General features: G+C 47.4%; 1 protein-coding gene across 3 annotated transcripts in view; it reads left to right on the top strand.

The window, feature by feature from the left end:
- LOC119181184 (rab GTPase-binding effector protein 1) overlaps window positions 1-20,984 on the top strand; it is a 54,683-nt gene that overhangs the window by 9,751 nt on the left and 23,948 nt on the right. For 2 of the 3 annotated variants that reach the window (XM_075888996.1, XM_075888997.1), the window contains exons 7-13: window positions 1,399-1,534; window positions 3,337-3,579; window positions 4,554-4,726; window positions 7,829-8,072; window positions 9,632-9,661; window positions 10,268-10,392; window positions 11,477-11,677. In XM_075888996.1, coding sequence (XP_075745111.1) covers window positions 1,399-1,534; window positions 3,337-3,579; window positions 4,554-4,726; window positions 7,829-8,072; window positions 9,632-9,661; window positions 10,268-10,392; window positions 11,477-11,677 — 1,152 coding nt within the window. The remainder of the gene's footprint in view (window positions 1-1,398; window positions 1,535-3,336; window positions 3,580-4,553; window positions 4,727-7,828; window positions 8,073-9,631; window positions 9,662-10,267; window positions 10,393-11,476; window positions 11,678-20,984) is intronic. The other variant, XM_037432367.2, reaches the window with a different exon arrangement.

Raw genomic sequence — 20,984 nt, 5'->3', positions numbered from 1 at the left:
GGTTCATAACTAAAAAAAAGGGAACTTCAAGTAAAAGAAGTTTGCCCAATGTTTTAAAGATGGTGCATAATGCAGCGAGAAAATGCGGGCGGAAATCAACCACGAATGTTTATCATGTTTTAAAGATGGTGCATAATGCAGCGAGAAAATGCGGGCGGAAATCAACCACGAAGAGCTTGAGAAGCAGTGCCCGACCATCGACTGCTGTAGCCATGTTGCATTGCCAGGTGTGGCCTCACAACGGACTGATGAATTAAACTGCCAAATTTATGAAGCAGCTAGTATTAATAAAATGAATGAAACAGCTGTATTACCACTATTTATCTTTTGTTCTATTTACGCTGTCTAACTTAGTCGGGAACCAGTGATTTGCAATGAAGAAACAGGCGCATTAAACTTGGCATTGCTCAGTAGGTTCAGTGCGAACTGGCTTTTCAAGAAAAGCAGGTCTACCTTGTTTCGTTCTTTGGTTCGAGATATTTATCTGACAGTTCACTCAATGTGACGGCCAGTTTGGCCAAATCGTCTGGCTTTACGTTTATGTCTACCGGTCAAAAAAATGAATCGTCTGTATGCCTTGCCTAGTTATTGGGGCAGATTTCTCAGTAAATTGTCGGTGCTATATTTGAAGGCAACAATGCGAAAGATGCGACATGCCCCTGACAAACACAGAGTGCACCTACACATGAGTGTGTATCCAGGCTGTACAGTGCATTGCCTAGTGCCAGTGAATTAAACTTGAACTCTGCACTTGCTATGTATCTCTTCTACATGCTTCATGAATTTGAGTTCGATTTGAGATTTCCCAAATTTACCGCATTTGGTAGCTTTGTATGCAGTGTATCGACCTTGACTGTCTGGCTGGAAATGCCGGGCTTTCTCGAGAAGGAAAGCATGTAACCTTGCGTTTTGAGTTTGATATGTTCTTGCCTTATCTGGAGGCACTGGCAGAAGCTGTATAAATGCAGTCCACAGGTGTATAGGAAATTGCCAGCACCGCCTACTACATGTATCGCACTGCAAATCTTGCGATTTGTTCACTCGCAGAGTTAAATATTTGTGCGTACTGTGTGTTGAGACAGCTGGAGCAGTAAACATGCACCAAAACAAAATACTGAAAACTTGAAGCTGAAGTCGAGACAAAAAACTGAAGTTTTAGTATGCTGGGTGGCTTCACAGCAATATTTCACAGTTATGCAAGAACAGCTAGTTTTGTGGCAATATGTAGGGGTTTTATTTCGAAAAATTTTCCTGAATCAGTGTTCTGGGTGCGGGGTATACGCAAAAAAAAAAAGTGTGCGTTGGTTGCACCGAGCTACTTATGGTTGATTGTGTGTTCCTGTTCAAAAAACTGGCCTGCTGCAACTGTGTCGCCTTCTTGTTCTACATCTTCTTCAGTTGACGAGCTTGTGCAAAGGACTGCAGGCGGAGAAGGCATCGCGCAGTGATCTGGAGATGTACGTGGCCGTCCTCAACACCCAGAAGACGGTCATGCAGGAAGACATGGACCAGCTGCGCAAGCAGTTTCAGGAAGGTGAGCTCGAACAAAAACTTGTCGGTACCTTTAAAAAAATAACAGCACAATTTTGAGAGGACTTTGTTTGAAGTGTGACAACCACAAACTAATACAGCCACAAAGGCTGTTGCGACACCGTACTTATGGTTTTGGTCTGCTTACTTTTTAGAAACTTTTGAGTGTGGCGGTTGTGGCAACGAAGCGAAGTAGAACGCACTGCCATGCTTCACTCAATAGGGTGTATGGGCAAGAGGAGCTTTTATGTGCAGCGTAATGACTTTGGCTGTCAAATTGAACAATGCAGACTGTGAAGACCTGTAATGCCCAATTCAATTGGTTGTAGTGAAACTTAAGTATGTTTGGCTGTCTGAGTAATTCTCTTGTTTCATAGGTAAGTTCTGCTAGATTTTCTAATAAATGATTTATTCGAAGAGAAGTTAAAAAGAAAAGGTTGGGAAGCTTACGAGAAGAGTTGTCAGCGTGTTACCGATAACTGGTATGGGAAAACAGACAGACAAGAGGTCAAAGAGAAGGGAAGCAAGAAAACAACTGGGAAGGTGTTCACAAATGTCGATGGATCACAAAAAGTGTAGTAGCGCTTGCCCAGCCTTTCAGTGCCATGCCAGGTCCTGTCTGTGCCGTAGAATTCTTCCTTCCCGAGAGGGGCCGGTTGTCCAACTGGTTGGTCATGACTGAAAGTGACAGTCTGTGTACACGGTCTGTCGACGCTTTGACAGAACATGCTGAATTGTTCAGGGTTGTACTCCTTTACTTATCTATTTATTGAAAATATCTCCTTGTTTAAAGGCGTACTGTAAAGGGGGGTTACAATTAAATGACAAGAGAACTGTAAGGATCAGGGTTAGAAAGCAAGTGGATATTAAGAACCAAGAAAAATGTAGTACAACAAGGGTAGCAATGTAGTACGTTAGTGAGAGCCAACAGCAATGTGAAGGAGAAGGATATGGGATACTTTGTAAAATAAGTGAACCTTTGAAGTTAAAGCAATACTGAATAAAACTTGCAAAACTGATGAAAACGTAGATATTCTAGTTGGAGGACACTACTGTTATGATAAACAGAGTAAACAGAGTTTATTTCATGGATTCTTGAATGTTTTATTGTATTTTTGGCAGATTGTCCCTGCGTAGCGGCCGCACGCCAGTCTGAGCCACGACGTCACATTCATTGCGGTGCACGTAGTGTGCGCATATTCCAGTCCTCTTCCTCTTTGGCACCTCTTCTTTGCATCCCACTCTCACCGTTCAGAAATGTCGAGGCATGCCGTACCGTTTGGAGACATTACCCTACCCAGGAGCAGTGTTTGCTGCTGGTGCCGTTCGCAGTGGTTTGAGGAACCGTAGTGGGAGCTGAGCGGGTTGAGACGTGCAGGCTCGGTGTTGGCATGCCCATTTTCGGTGCCTGAAACATCACCGAACGGCACTTCTTTCAGTTCAAAATGTGGCGGCTACGTGCAGCAGTTTGTGAAAAAGGGATTAAATTTACCGTTTGCCCTCAGGTTCTGCCTGAAATAAAAGATACGTCTATCGATTTCAGTGCCCAGTCTTCTAGTCTCGATCAAAATATTGGCAGAAAAAGTTTGGTTCAGGATCCCTTTAAATAAAACAATCTTGCGACACTATTGTTAGAACATGCGCCTCAAGTTCATGTCGAAATGTGTTACTTCACTACCAGAGGCAATATCATCAGGAAGATCATTCCACACGCGTATGGCTTGTGGTAGTGCTGATATGCTTAATGTGTTTGCGTCACCGAAGATGTGCTTCCCTTCATTGTTGCGTGGCTGCAATGGCTCTCAGTGTGCACCCTGCTGGAACGGGAAAAGCGGGAGCACAGCTGCCTGAAGCGCACGTGGCAGATGGCCAATGACCGGTTCCTGGAGGCCCAGCAGGCTCACGTGCGGGACCTTGCACGCCTTCAAGCGGTGCTAACGGCCGACCAGCAACGCCACCTGGCACACCTGCGCAAAGTCGACGTTCCGCCGACAAGTCCGCGGAAGAAAGAAGGAGAGAACGTTGTGTCATTCGCCGCTACTACCACAGGTACACCCGTGTAGTCAAGACTATGGTATAACCTACTGCTGTGACTGATTTTTGATTGCTCTTGTTTGCTCATAGCATATGTGGGTTACATGAGCCAGAGCACAGCTGGAAATACACTGAAGGGTTTCTGAAGATAACTCTCAGTGTTTTGTTATGAATGATTTGAAGAGGTGAAATATCTGCATAATGAATGTCGTCACAATCAGCAGCCAAAGCCTGATTACGCCCACTGCAGAGCTGAGGCCTCTTTCATGTACCACCAGTTAACACAGTCATGTACTTGCAGCTGCCACATCATCCCTGCAGACTTTTTAACCTCAAGTGTAACTTGTTACCTACTACCGGGTTATTAAACATGATCTAGTGGTGTTGTGCAAAGTAAAAAAAAATCTAGACAATGCAATGACAGATGTACAAAACTGGTGCGGTGATGTGTTCTGTATGTTTTTCTTTTCAGCATGTAGTTTTTTTTTTTTTTGTAATTTGTGCAACAAAAGTAGCCCTTAATCTCATCTGCTGCCTAACCTTCTGCCTCCTCCTCTTGTGACTGTCTTCTCTTAGAATTCAGCGTGGTACTATCAACGATCAAAAGTTCTCTTGCTTTCGTATCACATGCCCTGCCCATGCCCACTTCTTGATTTCGACTAAGATGTCCTTAACACTTGGGTTCCCTGACACTATCAGCTCTCTCCTCCTTCCTTCAGGTTACACCTGTAGTTATCCTTTCTGTGTGGAAACCTTTTTAGTGAGCCTTAATTTGAGAATGATGCATCCGCATGGTTTTGGCATTTCGTTGCAGTAGACTCATTGAATGAATCCTCTAGGGACCAGCAAAATATGTTCCGTTTTGTGGGAGTTCTTTTGACGGTGAGGGGAAGAAGGGTGTATAATTAAAGTGTGGACCTGCCGTATTAGATGCAGTTGTTCCGCTTGAGTGACAACTTTTTAAGAGATTTCCATTCGCTGGTTTGCAGGCACAAACTCTGAGCTAGTCCCCTGCCCACTGCAAGAACCCGAGATGCAGGAGGCCCTGCATTCTGTCTCTCCCCTGCCCACAAGCAGCCCCAAGGCTGGCCACCGGTTCGTGGCCGTGGAGCCCCGATTATTCTCCAAAGCCAGCTCCCTCCTAGGAAGGAAGTCAAACGACGTGAGTGGCTACTCTTCTAGTTATGTCTTCTCGATCACTACTTCCAGACGTGGGTGATCATAGCTGATGCTGCAGTCTTTATGAATACGGTCACGCATGGGACAGCTCTTGTGTAAATGAATTGGCTTACGCGTAGCGCCACGTCTTATAGGTCTGCAGGTGTGCCGAGGGCTACCTCCCTTCTATTCGGGCTGATGCCGTGAAAGAGTAAACGCCACCTAGATATTCCGAATGCAAAAACTGTGCTGCTTATGTGATTTTTTACTCATAGAAGGCCTTTCTGTTCTCTCCTTTCATTGTTTTATTTTTATTTTATTTTATTAGAATACCCTCAGGGCCCGTAGGGCATTACAGAGGGGGTGGGTACAACATTTATAACACACAAGAAAAAAAAGACAAAATAAAGAAACAAGTGTCAATGCGCAAATCAGGAAGGCAACATAAGTCAACTAAAATGTATAAGAATTGTTGTTAGTGGCATGCTTGCTTGATCTGCACTTTGCCAAGTGAGGTGGGCAGGTCCCAAAAAAGGGATAAACTCGGGAGTAGACTCTCGAGTTGATGAAAACACGTTCTGAAAAAGGGAGTGGGGGTGTGTGTGTTGCAATCAATGCTACCGTAATTACTCGAATATAACGCGCACCTTTTTTCCGGTTAAGCGAGTTCATAAATCGCATGCGTGTTAGAATAGAGTACGAACGAAAAAATTACGGTCAATCTATTGCCATCGGCAAATCCAAAATGGTCGCCCCCTACATGCGTCGGCATGGCGCGTCGGCCATTTCTGCCTATGTGTTTCCCATGTGCGGCACTTCGTACGTGTGCTGAGGAGTTCGTCATCTAGTAGTGCATTAGCATCGACGACGTGGAAGGGCCGACTCCAAAAACTCGAGTGCACCACGATGCCACTTTTAAAAGAAAAGTCATCGCGTGTGCAGAAACGGACGGAAATCGGGCCGCATCGCGGTCGTTCGGAGTTCCCGAAACGTGCGTGCGGGACCGGCGGAAACAAAAGCAGAAGATTGTTGACAGCAAAGCTTCACGCAAAGGCTTCAGTGTACCACAGCAGGGTCGGTTTCCACAAATTAAAGAGCTGCTCGGCGAGTATGTGCTTGAGCTGCGAGCGGCACAGCGGCCCGTGACGACAAAACTGCTCCAAGTGCGGGCTATGCAATTAGTCTTAGATAAAGGTCTAATGCAGAGCCAGTTTGAAGCGAGCAGGTGCTGGCTAACTAGCTTTATGAAGAGGAACGGCTTTTCCCTCCGAAGGGGATTATGCATATGCGAAAATTTTTGCGGAGGAGTATGATAAAAAGCTTCACAGTTTTCAGAGGTTCGTCCTAAACTTGCGGCACAACAACGGCTACCTGCTTGGGCAAATCGGGAATGCCGATCAGACGCCTCTTTACTTCGACGTGCCTGGCACCACAACCGTAGAGAAGGGGGCGAAGCAAGTTCGCGTGCTGACATCGGTCCACAATAAAACTACAGTGACGGCAATGCTCTGTTACACGTCAGATGGGCACAAGCTTCGCCCGTACCTCATACTTAAATGGAAGACGCTCCCGAAAGGAGTCGTTTTTTCGAGTGGTGTGATCGTGCGGGCCAGCGAGAAAAAATGGTGCGCGTTGCAATCGATGTCTTAAGTTTTTTTTTTTTCGCTGTGGAAATCAAGTGCACGTTACAATCAAGGGCGCGGTAGAATCGAGTAAATACGGTAATTTATCTATTTTTGCATTAAACTTGACGAAATTCTGGTTTGTAATTTTGTGAGCTATTTTTAATACCTCTTAAGTTTTGTGGTGTTCAAATATTTCTACAGTAAAAGCTCGTTAATTCGAATTCCACGGGAACGCTGAGCAATTTCAAATTAAAGAAAATTCGAAATAATGAAAGTGAGCAAAAATGATGGATTTCGGGGGTGGGGGCACGAAAAATATTTATTGGCCAAAAAAGTCGGTGATGACCATCTGCTTCTTTTCTCTGAATGCCACAGCTGCGGCTCCCTGTTCCAGCGCGCGGACGCGGCACAGGGAATCCTCTTCACCCTCTTCAAAGCTGAAGAAGAGACGCGCCACATTAAGTGCCTCCATCACCGCAGAAGCTGACGGGCGCACAGGCGCTTCTTCATTTTCGTCTTCCTCACCTTCTGGCTCTTCAGCATCAGGCTGCGCACCAGCTACTTGAGCGATAATGTCCTCATCAGTCAGGGCACCACACACCTATGCACCGGTGTCAACTTCAACATAATCGGCAAAACGTACGCCCCGAAGAGTGTCGGGCAATGCCACTGGCATGAGCTGCTCAGCCCCATCCACGTCGACGTCACAACTATCCTGCGCACTTCCAGCTGCAAATCCACTGTGGCGGAAACAGTTTGCGATTGTGGTCGCGGTCACCTGTTCCCATGCACGCACCAAGATGTGCATGGCAGTGAGCAGCGCAATGCCGAAGTCCTTCCTGTCGCCCGCGCACAAAATCATTCGTGAGCGAACAACGTGCTCGAGGAACAAAGTGACGCTGCCGGGAGCTGCCTAGGACTGCTAGGACTACTCCGCCGACTCCTCAGCGTCCCGTGGGTCCCGCGTACAAGTGGCGCCAGGCGCTGAGATAGCGGGAGGGCTACGAAAAAAAAAAAAAAATTGCTCCCTGGATTTTGGAGGCCATACTTTGCTCGCCCTTTGCTCGGAGGCCACTTGAAGCTCGAAAAAACTGGTCGTGCCGCCTATCGTTCGACCGTAAAAGCTTCCACTAGTATTTGACGATGATGACGCTCGACGGCGCGCGCTTCGAATTATCCGTAGAGGCAGCAATTTCTGTTCGAATCAACGAATCGTTTTACACATGGTCTCCTATGCACTGTGGACCGGACTGCGGCGACCATTTCGAATTATCCAAAATTTCGAATTAATGAGGTGTGAAATAACGAACTTTCACTGTAATAGCAAATGTGCCTTGTGATTCTGATTGAATACTAAAATGTTCGGTTCGAGTATTTGATGTTTCAAATATTCGCACCCCTAGTTGCTATGCAGCTTGTAGTGTGGTGTTAACGCAGGAAAAGTTGCCACTACAGAAATTCATATCCTTTTTGACATTCAGCAGCGTATGCGAAGCTTTCCAGCGGACCTGAATGCCTGCAAGGTGTCCACTACTCTCTTGGCTGCGAAGCATAATCACCGGCGATCCCTGTCGAGCTCCGACCTGCCCTCTGACGCCGACAACTCTCTATCCGTTCCCGCCATGAAAGGAACGGAGGACACTCGGTCCCTGGGTGACTACAGCGGGGCCGCCATCACCACCGGTGGCATTGGCTTGACAGGAGACCAGCTTAGCGCACTCTCCGGTAAGACCCTTGGCTAGCTTTCGGCCAGTTTGCCAGCAAAGATTGTTTGCATCTTGTTACTGAACAGTTGTCACTGTTTGAATTGTTACCTTGTGTTGTATTGTAGTGTAATGCAGACAGAAAAGTGATAGCAAAAGCCTTGCCTTGCTACAGCCAAACGCCAAGTACTCGGGTCCTCTAGAGCACTATAAAGGTCATGCTTTGTAACGCTCGCAGTACTGCCCCAACATAAACATTCGTTTGTTTTTCATGTCATTTTGGTCCAGAGGTGTTTGTTTTAGGGGCATGCCATTGTATCGCTAATACCCCTGTCACACGGGCACTTAAAAGTCTTTTAAGTAAGCGGTCTTTTTCCGAAAAGGAGTTCCTGGCAGCAGACACACGGCACAGAGCGAACTCATTTTCAGAAGCGGTCTTTTTCGTAAACGGCGTTCGTCGATCTCTTTTACGGCTCCGAATGAGTAGCCTAGAAACCAGTGGGCGCCAGCAATTTTCGAGTGGTGGGAAAAAAAGAGCGAATGCTTATTTTTCTGTCATCTAAACTCTTTGTAAAAACAAATTTCCTATCCTGCAGAAGGTGTAATGAACTTTTTTAATGGTTATTTCCTTTTCTAGTCTCGTAAGCCGCTACAACGCGTCGGCAATATCACGTGGTGACGCTCGGTCTTGCGCTGCTTTATCCTCTCCTTGGCGGCGTTTGCAGCGTCTGCCTAGCTTTCCAGAGCGAGAAGGCAGGCCGTGAGGCTTGCGATTCTCGCTTTTTCTCCCGTACGGTCGCCCATAACGTGTCGAGAGCCGCGAAAAACAAATACGGTAAATAAAAGCACAGTGGTGCCAGACGGACTTGTGCACGTCGCTAGGTATGGGAATGCTTCCTTCTCTAGTGCAAAAAACATTCACATTGGTGTTTCTTCATCTCTTATTCTCAAATTTATTTGAAGAAACGAGCAGTGCAACAAGTCTTTAATTTGTACATTGTGATACATCGTTTAATTTTCATTGCTTCTCTTTTAACTGCTAGCGCCACGCTTTCGCTAGCGTCTTCGAACGAAAACACTAAAAGGAGATCGTTGCTGCCGTGTGTCTGCGCCGCAAACACCTCTTTGTTAAAAGTCTTTCAATTTCGTAAAAGACCGCTTACTTAAAAGACTTTTTGCACGCCCGTGTGACACAGGTATAACAGAGATTTGTTAAAAAGAAAGAGCAAGCACTCATCACAGGCTCATCAGAGGTAAAATGAAGGCTATTTTGTCAAGCAGTTTTGTATGAGGCAGTGTTTGCACAGCCTACCCATTTTACTTGCACTGCATCGTGCTGGCTCCATGCTGCACCTATTCGACTTTGCCATGAGTTGCTCTTAGTGCCAGTCGAGTTTTAATCACTTCTTGTACGAAAAGCTTCTTGCACCGAGGAATGTGTTTCCCATATGTGGGCTCCGCTGTATTGTGCAGTGTATTTGTTTTAAATCATCTTTTTCTCTCTGCATCAATTCGTACAGTATGTTGTTGCATTTGTGCTCTTGCGTGATCTCGCTGCGCAACGCTTCTTTCCGTGCCTAGAACGACACACTATGGGCCGAACAAAAGCTTGTAAGTATTTTGGCAGTTTTCGGTATCTGTAGCGTGAAAGGAACTGTGTTAGCAGAGTGGATGTTGCTGCCCAATTAATGATGTTTCTCATAGTTCGCAGTGCCCCCAGTGAATAGTTGGCAGCAGTGGCAGTAAAATAGAAAAGCTTCCATTTATGCCATCATGCTGCGGTGACTTTCATGTACCAGAAGTGCACCTTAAAGTGTTTTAAAATATTTTGTTATGCATGTTCATGCCCAGTAGTGCGAGAATTATTCAAGTTGTGGGATATTTGTCAATTCCCCCTGACCCCCACCTTCCATGTAATGCCCTACCCAGGAATAATAAATGATCATGAAGTTGGTATAGAAATGGTGAGCTCAGTCATCAGTCATTGCACCCTTACATCTGATTAAATTGCTTCCTTTACACACACTTGTTTCATTGCTTAAAACCAGAACACTTTCTACTTTGCGTGCAAGTTTGCGAGTGCAGAGCAGAACCTGATTAAGACCTGCCTCTCATTGCAAGAGGACTCTTTCATTGTTGAATGGCAATATTTATTAAGCCTGTCCAAATCTTCTCTTTTGGAGCAAAGTTCATTTCTTTGTGCGTGTGAAATTGCAGATGCGACACCCGAAATGGAAGCCCGCAAATCCTTGATGGAAGTGGCTCGCACGGACTACGACGACGGACTTGGTGTCGGCAAGCGAGTTGTCAGCGATAAGGAATGGAGGCTACTTGAGGAAGAGGTATGCGTAAATTTTAAGTTTGTTGCGAATGATGTGGTTAAAATAATTTTGAATCGAATTAGAATAGTATGTGTCACATATGAAGAAAAATGAGCATATTTGTTGTGACGTAACCAACTTGCACAATATTTTTCAAAAACTGAAACGAGGCATGTGCGTATGTCGTTCTTTTTGGTTCAAAGGAAGTGGCAGCAACTGTGAACAGTAGCAGGGTTTGACTTCCGGTAGAGTGCTAGTGATAACCTGTAGAATATGTTACATTTTAAAATTTACTGTACTTAGAGCATATGAACTAGCATAACAAGCATCTAAACTTGAAGAACTTGGCCCGTCTCCTGCTAAAGGGAACTAGGTGTAGATGTGAAGCAGCGGGCGCTAATGTTCACAATGGCGGCGACGTTGGCGCTGGCGCTCATCAGGCGAAAACCAAGACGCCCTTGACTGAATTTTAAATGCGCGGTCCAGTGCCTACACATATGAGGTGGCCAGTGAACGGTTGTGCAGCGCGAGCAATCGTTTTCTTTTATTAGCAGACGCTGCTCGCATCGGCCTTGTGAGGCGAGAGAGGGGGAGGAGAGCAACAGTTTTGTTGGTGTCTTCCTGGGCCGGCACAGTACGCGAGCATGCGCAGTGGGGGTGTACAGAGGGACAGCGTTACACACGCTAGTCGAAGAGCTGCTTTGAATCTAAAAAAGAAAGAATAGATGTGAGGCCACTGAACGGGTGTTCATTTAACCTTCAAGGGGGGCTTCGCAGCAGTGTGGATTTTCTTTGGAAAGATGCTCTAGACATAGCATTCCTCTATTGTAGTGAAACCACCTTTACAAAGGGTTTAATGCAGACTAAGATGCATCTTTTTCGTTCATTTCGAATGCTTTGAAACTTCTTATAACTCAAATTCTAATTGAAGCGAATTTGAATACCTAATATTCATTAGAATATTTGATATGCCCAAATATTTGCATAGACCTAGTGCAACCCAACTTCTGTAGCCATCGTCTATGGCCCCTCTCATAAATTTATCATGGCTTCGGGCCGCAAAATTAGAAAAAATATTTCAAATTGTCCTCCCACCCTGACACAGCTGAAGCGGCTGCGAGAGCGCCTGTGCCAGCCGTGTGAAATGTGCAGCAACTATGAGCTGCAGTTGCAGCAGGTGCAGCGGGACTTGGACCGGCACATCAAGGAACTCGCCACGGCAAGGCAGGACCTGAGCCGGGAGCGCGACTACCGGCAGCAGCTGGAGCAGCGCTTCGCAGACTCGGCCACTGATGTCCAGCAGCAGGTTGGTTCATTGAACATTTGCGAGTGCGAGAAATGGCAAATAATCATGGAGTCTTTGCCGAGTATGTTCCAATGATTGCCAATTAACTTTCTAGGGGGCATGATGGTACAGCATGCTGAATAGTGCTTTGTGCAACATTGCTTTAATGATGAACACTGGTAATGAGCATTGATTGTGAACATTTATTGTGAACCTTGGTGGGGAGTCTTGACGGAGAGCATTGGCGGGGAGTGTTGGCTCGGAACATTGATGGGGAAATTTATGGGGAACGTTGTCGAGGAGCTTCGATGGTAAATTTAATTGGCAACGTTGATGGCGAACATGATAGGTCTAACACCCATGGGGTAAACTCTGGTCTCTGTGTTTTTTCCACTTGTCCTGTTAGTGCGATGCAATCAGCCATCTCAAGCGGGTGGCTTCTCTGCTTAGTATCTCTTCCACCTGCACATAGTTAATTTCTGCATTCGCATAACATGTAGGTATTACCTACCTCCCTCAATAAAGGTCAGCACTTTATATCGTTGGTTCACACATTAAAAAAGAGAGGCTTACTGTAAATTTCGCTCAAGAAAACCAGAAAGAAATTGGTAACTATGTTAACGCAATAGCGTTAAAAGGCTTGTTTCTCAGAAATTCCAGTGTCGGTGTCTGCGTAAGTGTCGGCGCCATTGCTTGTGAGCGGAAAATCATCTCTGCATGACCAAAAAATCATCATCACCATCAGCCCGACTACGTCCACTGCAGGACAAAGGCCTCTCCCATGTTCCAGCAGTTAACCCGGTCCTGTGCTTGCTGTTGCCAATTTATACTTGCAAACTTCTTAATCTCATCTGCCCACCTAACCTTCTGTCTCCTCCTGACCTGGTTGCCTTCTCTGGGAATCCAGTTAGTTACTCTTAATGACCAGTTAATGACCAGCGGTTATCCTGTTTACGTGCTACATGCCCGGTCCATGTCCATTTCCTATCCTTAACCCTCGTTTCCTTAACCCTCATTTGTTCCCTTATCTACTCGGCTCACTTCTTATCCCTTAACTCTTTCCTTACCGTAGAAAACTGGCCTTTTCAATGTGTGTCTACATGATATTTTTTTTTTATCAGAAACTGTTGTGTGTAAAATGGGTTATTCTATATTAAAATGTAGCCCATTCATGCGTCTTTCTAATGCAATAAAATTCAAAGCAAACAACCTCATATTGTTTCATAATTTTTTTCTGAAATTTGAGGAAAACTAAAAGTGTACAAGAAAAGATATAAAATTGCTGTTACACATTACAGCATTTAGATTAAAACAAAACTGAAATATACAAATTGTAGCTTATAATATCAGGAGTAATATTTCCGAATTTGAACATTCTCGGGTAGAAAGTATATTTTTAGCGGGCTCTCACCTTAGCGCCCATGACGCATGTGCCACTTCGAGAAGCAGTTGCGCGTGGTGGTAAAGCAGAGATGTGCTTCACAGGTGCTGCAAAGAACATTTGTTTTCACTTCCTTCTTTGTGTTCTCGTAGCACAACTTGCAGTTTCTTCGGCTGTCAACCATTTCCGGCTCGTGCCGAATCCAGTCGGGTGGCAGATAAACTCTGACAGGTTGGTTATCATTTAGGTTCAAAATTTCCTGGATGAGCATCTCTCGGAAAGAAAGCTGATCAAATCGGGAACTCAAATTTAGCTCAGGAATGTTGGGATGCTGTTTGCGATGCTCTTGAAGAAGAATAAAGCTATGTACGCAGGCTATGTCGATACAATGGAAGAACAGTGCTTTCCACCATCGTGCGCATTTCCGAAGGACATTGTATGTGCCAATTATCTGGTCAGATTTGTCTACCCCCAACATGCTTGCATTGTAGTCATGCACTAACAAGGGCTTCCTTATTGTTCTCTCTGTCCATCGCTTCCCCACTTTTTGACGTCTTTTTGCCTAAATGTGTTTGTTCGCTGTGTGGATTGTTTTCATTAGATTTACTGCCTTGCGGTCTTTCCACTGGAGAAACAAGATGTTTTTATCCCTGTTCCACCGAATGTACCCCCCGGTCAGCCTTCCTTTCCCATTTTGTTTCTTTCAGATCGCCTGGGAAGCCTCGGCGATCTTTTCTTGTCGTTCCACACGCCAGCGTATTGCATTGCAGGAGATGTTCGAATAGGTGCTTTGAGGTATAAAAATTGTCCATGTAAATTTTGTACCCTTGTTTTAAGTATTTTTCACAAAGTTTACTGACAACATCAAAAGCCAATCCATGTGGTCCTGGTGTCTCCCTCTTACCTGTGTAGACAAAGAACTGTAAAGTGTACCCTGTTTCAGATTTAGCTAAAACCCACAATTTGTAACCCTACTTCGTCACCTTATAAGGAATATATTGCCTAATTCCCGATCTTGCTTTCGATTTCACCATCCTTTCATCTACTGCAATGGCTTCCGGTGGCTGGAAAAATTGTGCTGGCACCTCATTGATAAGTTGAAGCAGTGGCCACACCTTCCACAGTTTTCCGGCTGATGCAGTACTCTGATCCGGATCAGAGACGTGCAAGAAAGCGAGGAGAGAAAAGAAACGCTTCCTACTCATGATTTGTGCTGGAAAGAGACCACCGTATTGCCACATGGTTTGCTTGGGTGAGATCGAAGTGTGAAAGAAGACGAAGACGATCTCTCTGAGCCGCTGCTTGAGTAGTCGACTAAACGAGCCCATTTTTTTATCAAGTTTGTCGAGAGTAACGTGACAAGACTGGTGGAGGTGCTGGGTACAACGTCTTGCAATCCACCCGATGCCCAAGACCCCGTCCAGCAGCCGGAACACAAGCCCTGCACCCGTGGACACTCCTGTTCATAGAGTAAGCCGCCGCCAACGAGGCCTACCGCCTGAGACACCAACCACTGACGCAGCGACTATGACTTCGACGCAAGATCCCATGCAAGCTCCGACACCTTCCACGCCGATCTACTGCACCGTCCAGAACCCGCTCATGCCTAGCCCCTTTCACGGAGCGCAGCATGAAGATGTTGACGACTGGCTGAGTGAGTTCGAACGTGTCGCAGCGATCAATTACTGGGATGATGCCGCGAAGCTCCGGAACGTGTACACGTGCCTAAAAGACGGTGCCAAGACGTGGTTTTTGAACAGGGATGATGTTCTGACATCTTGGCGCGAGTTCCAGCGTCGCCTCCTGGAGACCTACAGGAGTCCCGACCGCCGCGAACGGGCGGAGCGTGCACTTCAATCACGCATCCAGATGCCCAACGAGACCGTCTCGATGTACGTCGAGGACATGACACGGCTTTTCAAGCGAGCGGATCCTGCTATGGCAGAAGAAAAAAAGTTGCGCCACCTCATGCGTGGTGTGAAGGAACAGCTTTTTGCTGGTTTGGTGCGTAGTCCCCCCAAAAGTGTTGCAGAGTTTCTTACTGAAGCGGCAACAATGGAGCGAGTACTGCACCAACGGTCTGCCCAGTTTGACCGTCAAGTGAATGCTGCCTCAACTCCCGAGATTTTCGCCACCCCTGGGAGCAAGAGCCCCGAATGGATTCGCGAGATCATTCGATCTGTCGTCCGGGAAGAAATGGAAAAGATGTACGGGACAAGGCAAATCGATGTTGGTTCTATCACCAGTGTCATCCGCGACGAGGTCCAGCAGGTGCTGCACGCCCATCGTTTTCCGCCCACGTCGGTTGATCTGGAAACGGCTCCTGTGTCTACTGACAGTCGCCGTCGTACGTACGCGGAAGCCTTGCGATCTGCCACTCCTCTTTCGGGTCAAGGAGTCCCGATCCAGCCAGTGCCGCACGTCCCGATCCAGACAGTGCCGCACGTCCCGATCCAGACAATGCCATACGTCCCGATCCAGACAATGATGCCGTCAGTCGCGATTCAGTCAGCGCACGCTGATTTGGACATCGATAGTCGCCGTACACCGACGCGCAAGTCTGATCTCTGGCGTACGCCAGACAGACGACCCCTCTGCTATCATTGCGGTGAGGCTGGTCACATTTACCGCGAATGCCCATACCGGCAACTTGGACTGCGCGGATTTTCCGTCAATTCCCCTCGTCCCCGAATCGGTCAAAGGCCAAGGGATATCGAAGAATATCTCGCGCAACAGCGTGCACCCTTTACACGACGGCAATCGCGGTCACCATCTCCGAGGAGACCCGCAGCCACTGGGCCACGTTTTGGGGTGACGGCACGGGAACGCTCCCCGAGCCCTCGTCGGGAAAACTGAAGGCAGCGGCCTTCGGGGGCAAGGTCGCTGGGACTCAAAGTGCGGAAGACCTCCCATCGATGCTTGCACGCAACGCCGAAGGCATTTCGTCCGAGAATAATCGCAGTGCCGAAGAAACGCCGACATCCGCATCTGAACTTAGTGACCGCGTGTCGCTCGACATACCTGTGCTGGTTGACGGTCTTCAGGTCAGTGCATTGGTAGACACTGGTGCAGACTATTCGATCATCAGTGGGAGGCTAGCGAAAGATCTCAGGAAAGTGATCACGCCGTGGATTGGAACGCGAATTCGAACAGCTGGAGGACACGTTGTAACACCGCTGGGTCGCTGTACCGCAAGAGTGAAAATTCGTGCGTCTACGTTTGTGCTCAGCTGCCTCGTTCTCCCCGACTGTTCGCGTCAGCTGATTATCGGCATGGACTTCCTTCGGGAATACGGTGCCATCATAAATCTCCGTGAGCGCATCGTGACCTTCTCGACTCAAGGCGCAACAGATCGAGACGTCGATAACTGCCGTAGACTTGCGCTGCGTGTTGCTGACGACAGTGTGACGCTGCCACCTCGAGCAACTGTTCCCATCGAAGTCACTTGTGAAGACTTCCAAGACGGCGACGTGGTGGCTGAAAGCAACTTATCACTTCTGCTGCTCCAAGGTGTATGCGCCGCCCGAAGTGTTGTGCGCGTCCGTGACGGACAGTCAACGATACTAGCTACGAACTTCAATTACGAGCACCGGCATCTTTTCCGTGGAACCACCCTAGCTTATGGAGAACCTGTTGCCGACGTCACGGAGTGCTTCGCGTCCGAGGAAACGCATGAGGATAAGGAATTTCTAGACCACATCGACATTAATTCGACGCTGTCAGACGAGAGAAAGGCTGCACTTCACGACCTTTTAAGGGAGTTTACATCTTGCTTCGCCTCTTCTTCTAAAGTCCGTCAAACACACCTCACGAAGCATCGAATTATTACCGACGATGACGTCCGCCCCATCCGGCAGCAGCCTTATCGCGTTTCTGCCAAAGAACGCGAGGCTATTCAGACACAAGTAAAAGAGATGCTCGATGACGGGATTATTCAACCATCCAGCAGCGCTTGGTCCTCGCCAGTCGTTCTAGTAAAGAAAAAGGATGGAACGCTGCGATTCTGTATTGACTACAGGAAGCTTAATAGCGTCACAAAAAAGGACGTCTACCCGCTTCCACGAGTAGACGACTCCCTCGACAGGTTACGACGTGCGAAGTATTTTTCGTCCATCGATCTAAAGAGTGGCTATTGGCAAATTGAAGTGGATGAACGAGACCGAGAAAAAACCGCGTTTGTGACTCCAGACGGACTTTACGAATTCCGAGTTCTTCCCTTCGGCCTCTGTTCTGCACCAGCCACTTTTCAGAGGATGATGGACACAGTTCTCGCTGGCTTGAAGTGGCAAAGCTGCCTTGTCTACCTCGATGATGTGGTCATCTTTTCCGAGAGCTTTGAAGAACATCTGAAGCGTCTGAGAAAGGTTCTGGAAGCCATTCGCACAGCTGAACTTACGCTGAAACCCCAAAAATGCCATTTCGGCTATGAAGAGCTGAAATTTCTGGGACATGTCATTAGTGCAGATGGAGTGCGACCTGATCCAGACAAAACTGCTGCTGTCGCCGCCTTCCCTGTCCCATCAGATAAAAGAGCAGTACGCCGTTTCCTCGGCTTGTGCGCGTATTATCGCCGATTTATCGCCAACTTCTCTAAGATAGCTGAACCTCTTACGCGACTCACCCGAGATGACGTACCCTTTACTTGGGGCGCAAAACAAGATACAGCGTTCACAGAGTTACGACAGAGAATGCAAACAGCCCCTGTTCTTGCCCATTTTGATGAGGACGCTGCTACAGAAATTCATACAGATGCCAGCAACGTCGGACTTGGCGCTGTCCTTGTACAACGACACGGCGGCGTTGAGCATGTGATAGCTTACGCCAGTCGTACTCTTTCTCGAGCTGAGACCAACTATTCTACGTCAGAAAAAGAATGCCTCGCAGTCGTGTGGGCGACGACCAAATTTCGGCCTTACCTCTACGGTCGTCCCTTCAAAGTGGTGACTGACCACCACTCGCTCTGCTGGCTGGCAAATCTCAGAGATCCATCCGGCCGTCTCGCACGGTGGAGTTTGCGTTTGCAGGAGTTTGACATTACGATTGTGTACAGGTCAGGGCGCAAACACGAAGACGCCGACGCGCTTTCTCGAGCACCTGTGGGGAACGCTGTCAGGGGCTCCGAAGATGAAGATGCCTTTCTCGGAGCAGTTAGTGACTCCGAATTTATGTCAAAGCAGCGGGCAGACGATGAATTACGCCCAGTCATTGATTCCCTGGAAGGCCGCAACTCTCAGGTCCCTCAACACATTGCTCGCGAACTGTCCTCTTTTTGTCTAAGAAGAGGCATTCTTTACAAGAAAAACGCCCGTGGTAGCGACAAGGCCTTCCTACTCGTTGTTCCTACCGACATGCGTGATGAAATCCTCCTGGCGTGCCACGACGAGCCCACGTCAGGACATTTGGGCTATTCGCGAACTCTCGCCCGAGTACGCCAACAGTATTACTGGCCGCGACTATCAACTAGTGTACATCGATATGTGAAAGGCTGCCGTGAGTGCCAGCGCCGCAAGACTCCGCCTGTGAGACCCGCGGGCCTGCTCCAGCCGATCGCACCACCACGGACACCGTTTGACCTCGTGGGAATGGACCTTCTCGGGCCCTTCCCTTTGTCGTCCTCTGGAAACAAATGGATTATAGTTGCGACAGATTATCTTACGCGTTATGCTGAAACAAAAGCGTTACCCCGTGGCACGGCCTCTGAAGTCGCGCAGTTCTTCGTGCACCAAATCGTCCTACGGCATGGTGCCCCGTCATGTGTGATTACGGACAGAGGGACGTCGTTTACAGCACGAATGATGGAGGACATTTTTAAACTGAGCTGCACAAGTCATCGAAAAACAACGGCTTATCATCCGCAATCCAATGGACTGACCGAGAGGCTTAACAAGACCATAGCGGACATGCTGTCAATGTACGTGGACGTACAACATAAAACCTGGGACGAGATTCTTCCATACATCACGTTTGCTTATAATACGGCAACGCAAGAAACAACGCGATTTCCGCCTTTCCGACTTGTTTACGGACGCAACGTGCGAACCATGCTCGATGCTATGCTTCCGTGCGACGAAAGCAATGAACTTGCTCAAGATGCTGAGCAATACACTCAGTACGCCGAAGAAGCTCGTCAGCTAGCTCGCATAAACACCAGTCACCAACAAGATGCAGACGCACGACGTTACAACCTCCGCCATCGAAATGTCACCTACCACCCTGGGGACCGAGTGTGGGTGTGGATCCCTGTCCGGCGACCAGGCTTATCCGAAAAACTCCTAAGCCGTTATTTTGGACCGTACAAGGTTCTTAGACGAATCACAGATCTTACCTACGAGGTATTTCCGGACGGCGCAGCGTCTTCTCGTCGACAGCTTCGGCCCGAAACCGTGCATGTCCTTCGGCTGAAGCCCTACTTCACACAGTAGCCCTTGTGGTTTCACGTGCTACGACATGTCGTGACATTGCGTTGCTGCTGCTGTTTGTGTTCTCGTGTGTTTTTATGCCCTTTCTTTTTGCGCTTGGCGGAAGCGTTGGCGAAACTTCCTCATTTGCTCTGCGAGTAGTGGCACTCTCCCTCTTTTAGTTCTCTATATCTGCGTGTGTATACCTTCATTTTTTTTTATTTACGAGCATCGAGTCGATGCTTTCAAAGGGGGGGACTATTGCCACATGGTTTGCTTGGGTGAGATCGAAGTGTGAAAAAAGACGAAGACGATCTCTCTGAGCCGCTGCTTGAGTAGTCGACTAAACGAGCCCATTTTTTTATCAAGTTTGTCGAGAGTAACGTGACAGTATATTGACCCAGTGTTCCAGTACATATGAAGGCGTGGCACTTGCACGATACTCATGTAAATGAGGAGTGCAATGAACTGCATCTCCAGTGGCGTGACCTCAAGACAAGAGCCGTCTGCTTCTGCGTAGCTGGGTTTTTCGAAAATTTTCATCCAAGCGTACTTGTTGGTGTATTGACAGACAGTTGAGATTGATTCAGCAGTGAAAAACATCATAAACATGTCCAGTGCGCGGATAAAACTTTGTGTCTCACTCCGGCGCGTCACATCTAGATGTACTCCAAGTGTTCGTTTAGGTAAGAACTTGACTTTGCATGGTGCATTCGGCAGAATATCGCCTCCATAGGTAGTTGACACCCTAGTAAGAAACCGTAAACAAGTGTCATCACTTACAAAACACGCTCACGGTATAAAAACAACACCGACATCCGAACCTACACACTTTGACACACGAGTTGAAGGTCCGGGCTGTGGAGATGAATCATCGCTGTCTGAGTGGAAATCTGATGATCCAACTTCTTCTACAGAATCCTCACTATAGCTCAAATCAAGATCATGAGCAGTAGAGGCAGCGGAATCACGTTTCCGAAGTTTCTTCTTCGGCGGCGGGCGATGCTCTTTCGGAGCCACGTTGCAAAACACGATGCTACCTCCTCCGTTGTCTGTTTTTTTTTTTTTTTGCGCGGGAGCTCCCGCTCGATAGAATGAAAAAAAAAAAAAAGAAGTGTAGAGTAGTTCTTATATTTCTGGCCAGATGGCATTAAGTGTCTGCAAGCGCGCATTTCTATTTTTGGTGGAGCTTTTAAAACCATCCATCCATAGTGATCGATGCTCTATGGTACGGTAAGGAAAGAGTTAAGGTTACACCTACCATTTTTCTTTCCATTGCTCGCTGCGTCATCCTCAATTCAAGTTGAACCCTCTTTGTAAGTCTCCAGGTTTCTGCTCCGTAGCCAAGTACCGGCAAGATACAGCTGTTATATACCTTCCTCTTGAGGGATAGTGGCAATCTTCCTGTCATAATTTGAGGGTGCTTGACAAATGTGCTCCATCCCATTCTTCTGGTTACTTCAATCTCATGGTTCGGCTCCGCGGTTATTACCTGGCCTAAGTAGACATAGTCTTTTACAACTTGAAGTGGACTTATTACCTATCTCCA

This window comes from Rhipicephalus microplus, chromosome 3, assembly GCF_043290135.1.
Source record: "Rhipicephalus microplus isolate Deutch F79 chromosome 3, USDA_Rmic, whole genome shotgun sequence".
Lineage (NCBI taxonomy): Eukaryota > Metazoa > Arthropoda > Arachnida > Ixodida > Ixodidae > Rhipicephalus > Rhipicephalus microplus.
The sequence above is the reverse complement of the archived record's forward strand: the minus strand, read 5'-3'. Positions and strand labels throughout refer to the sequence as shown.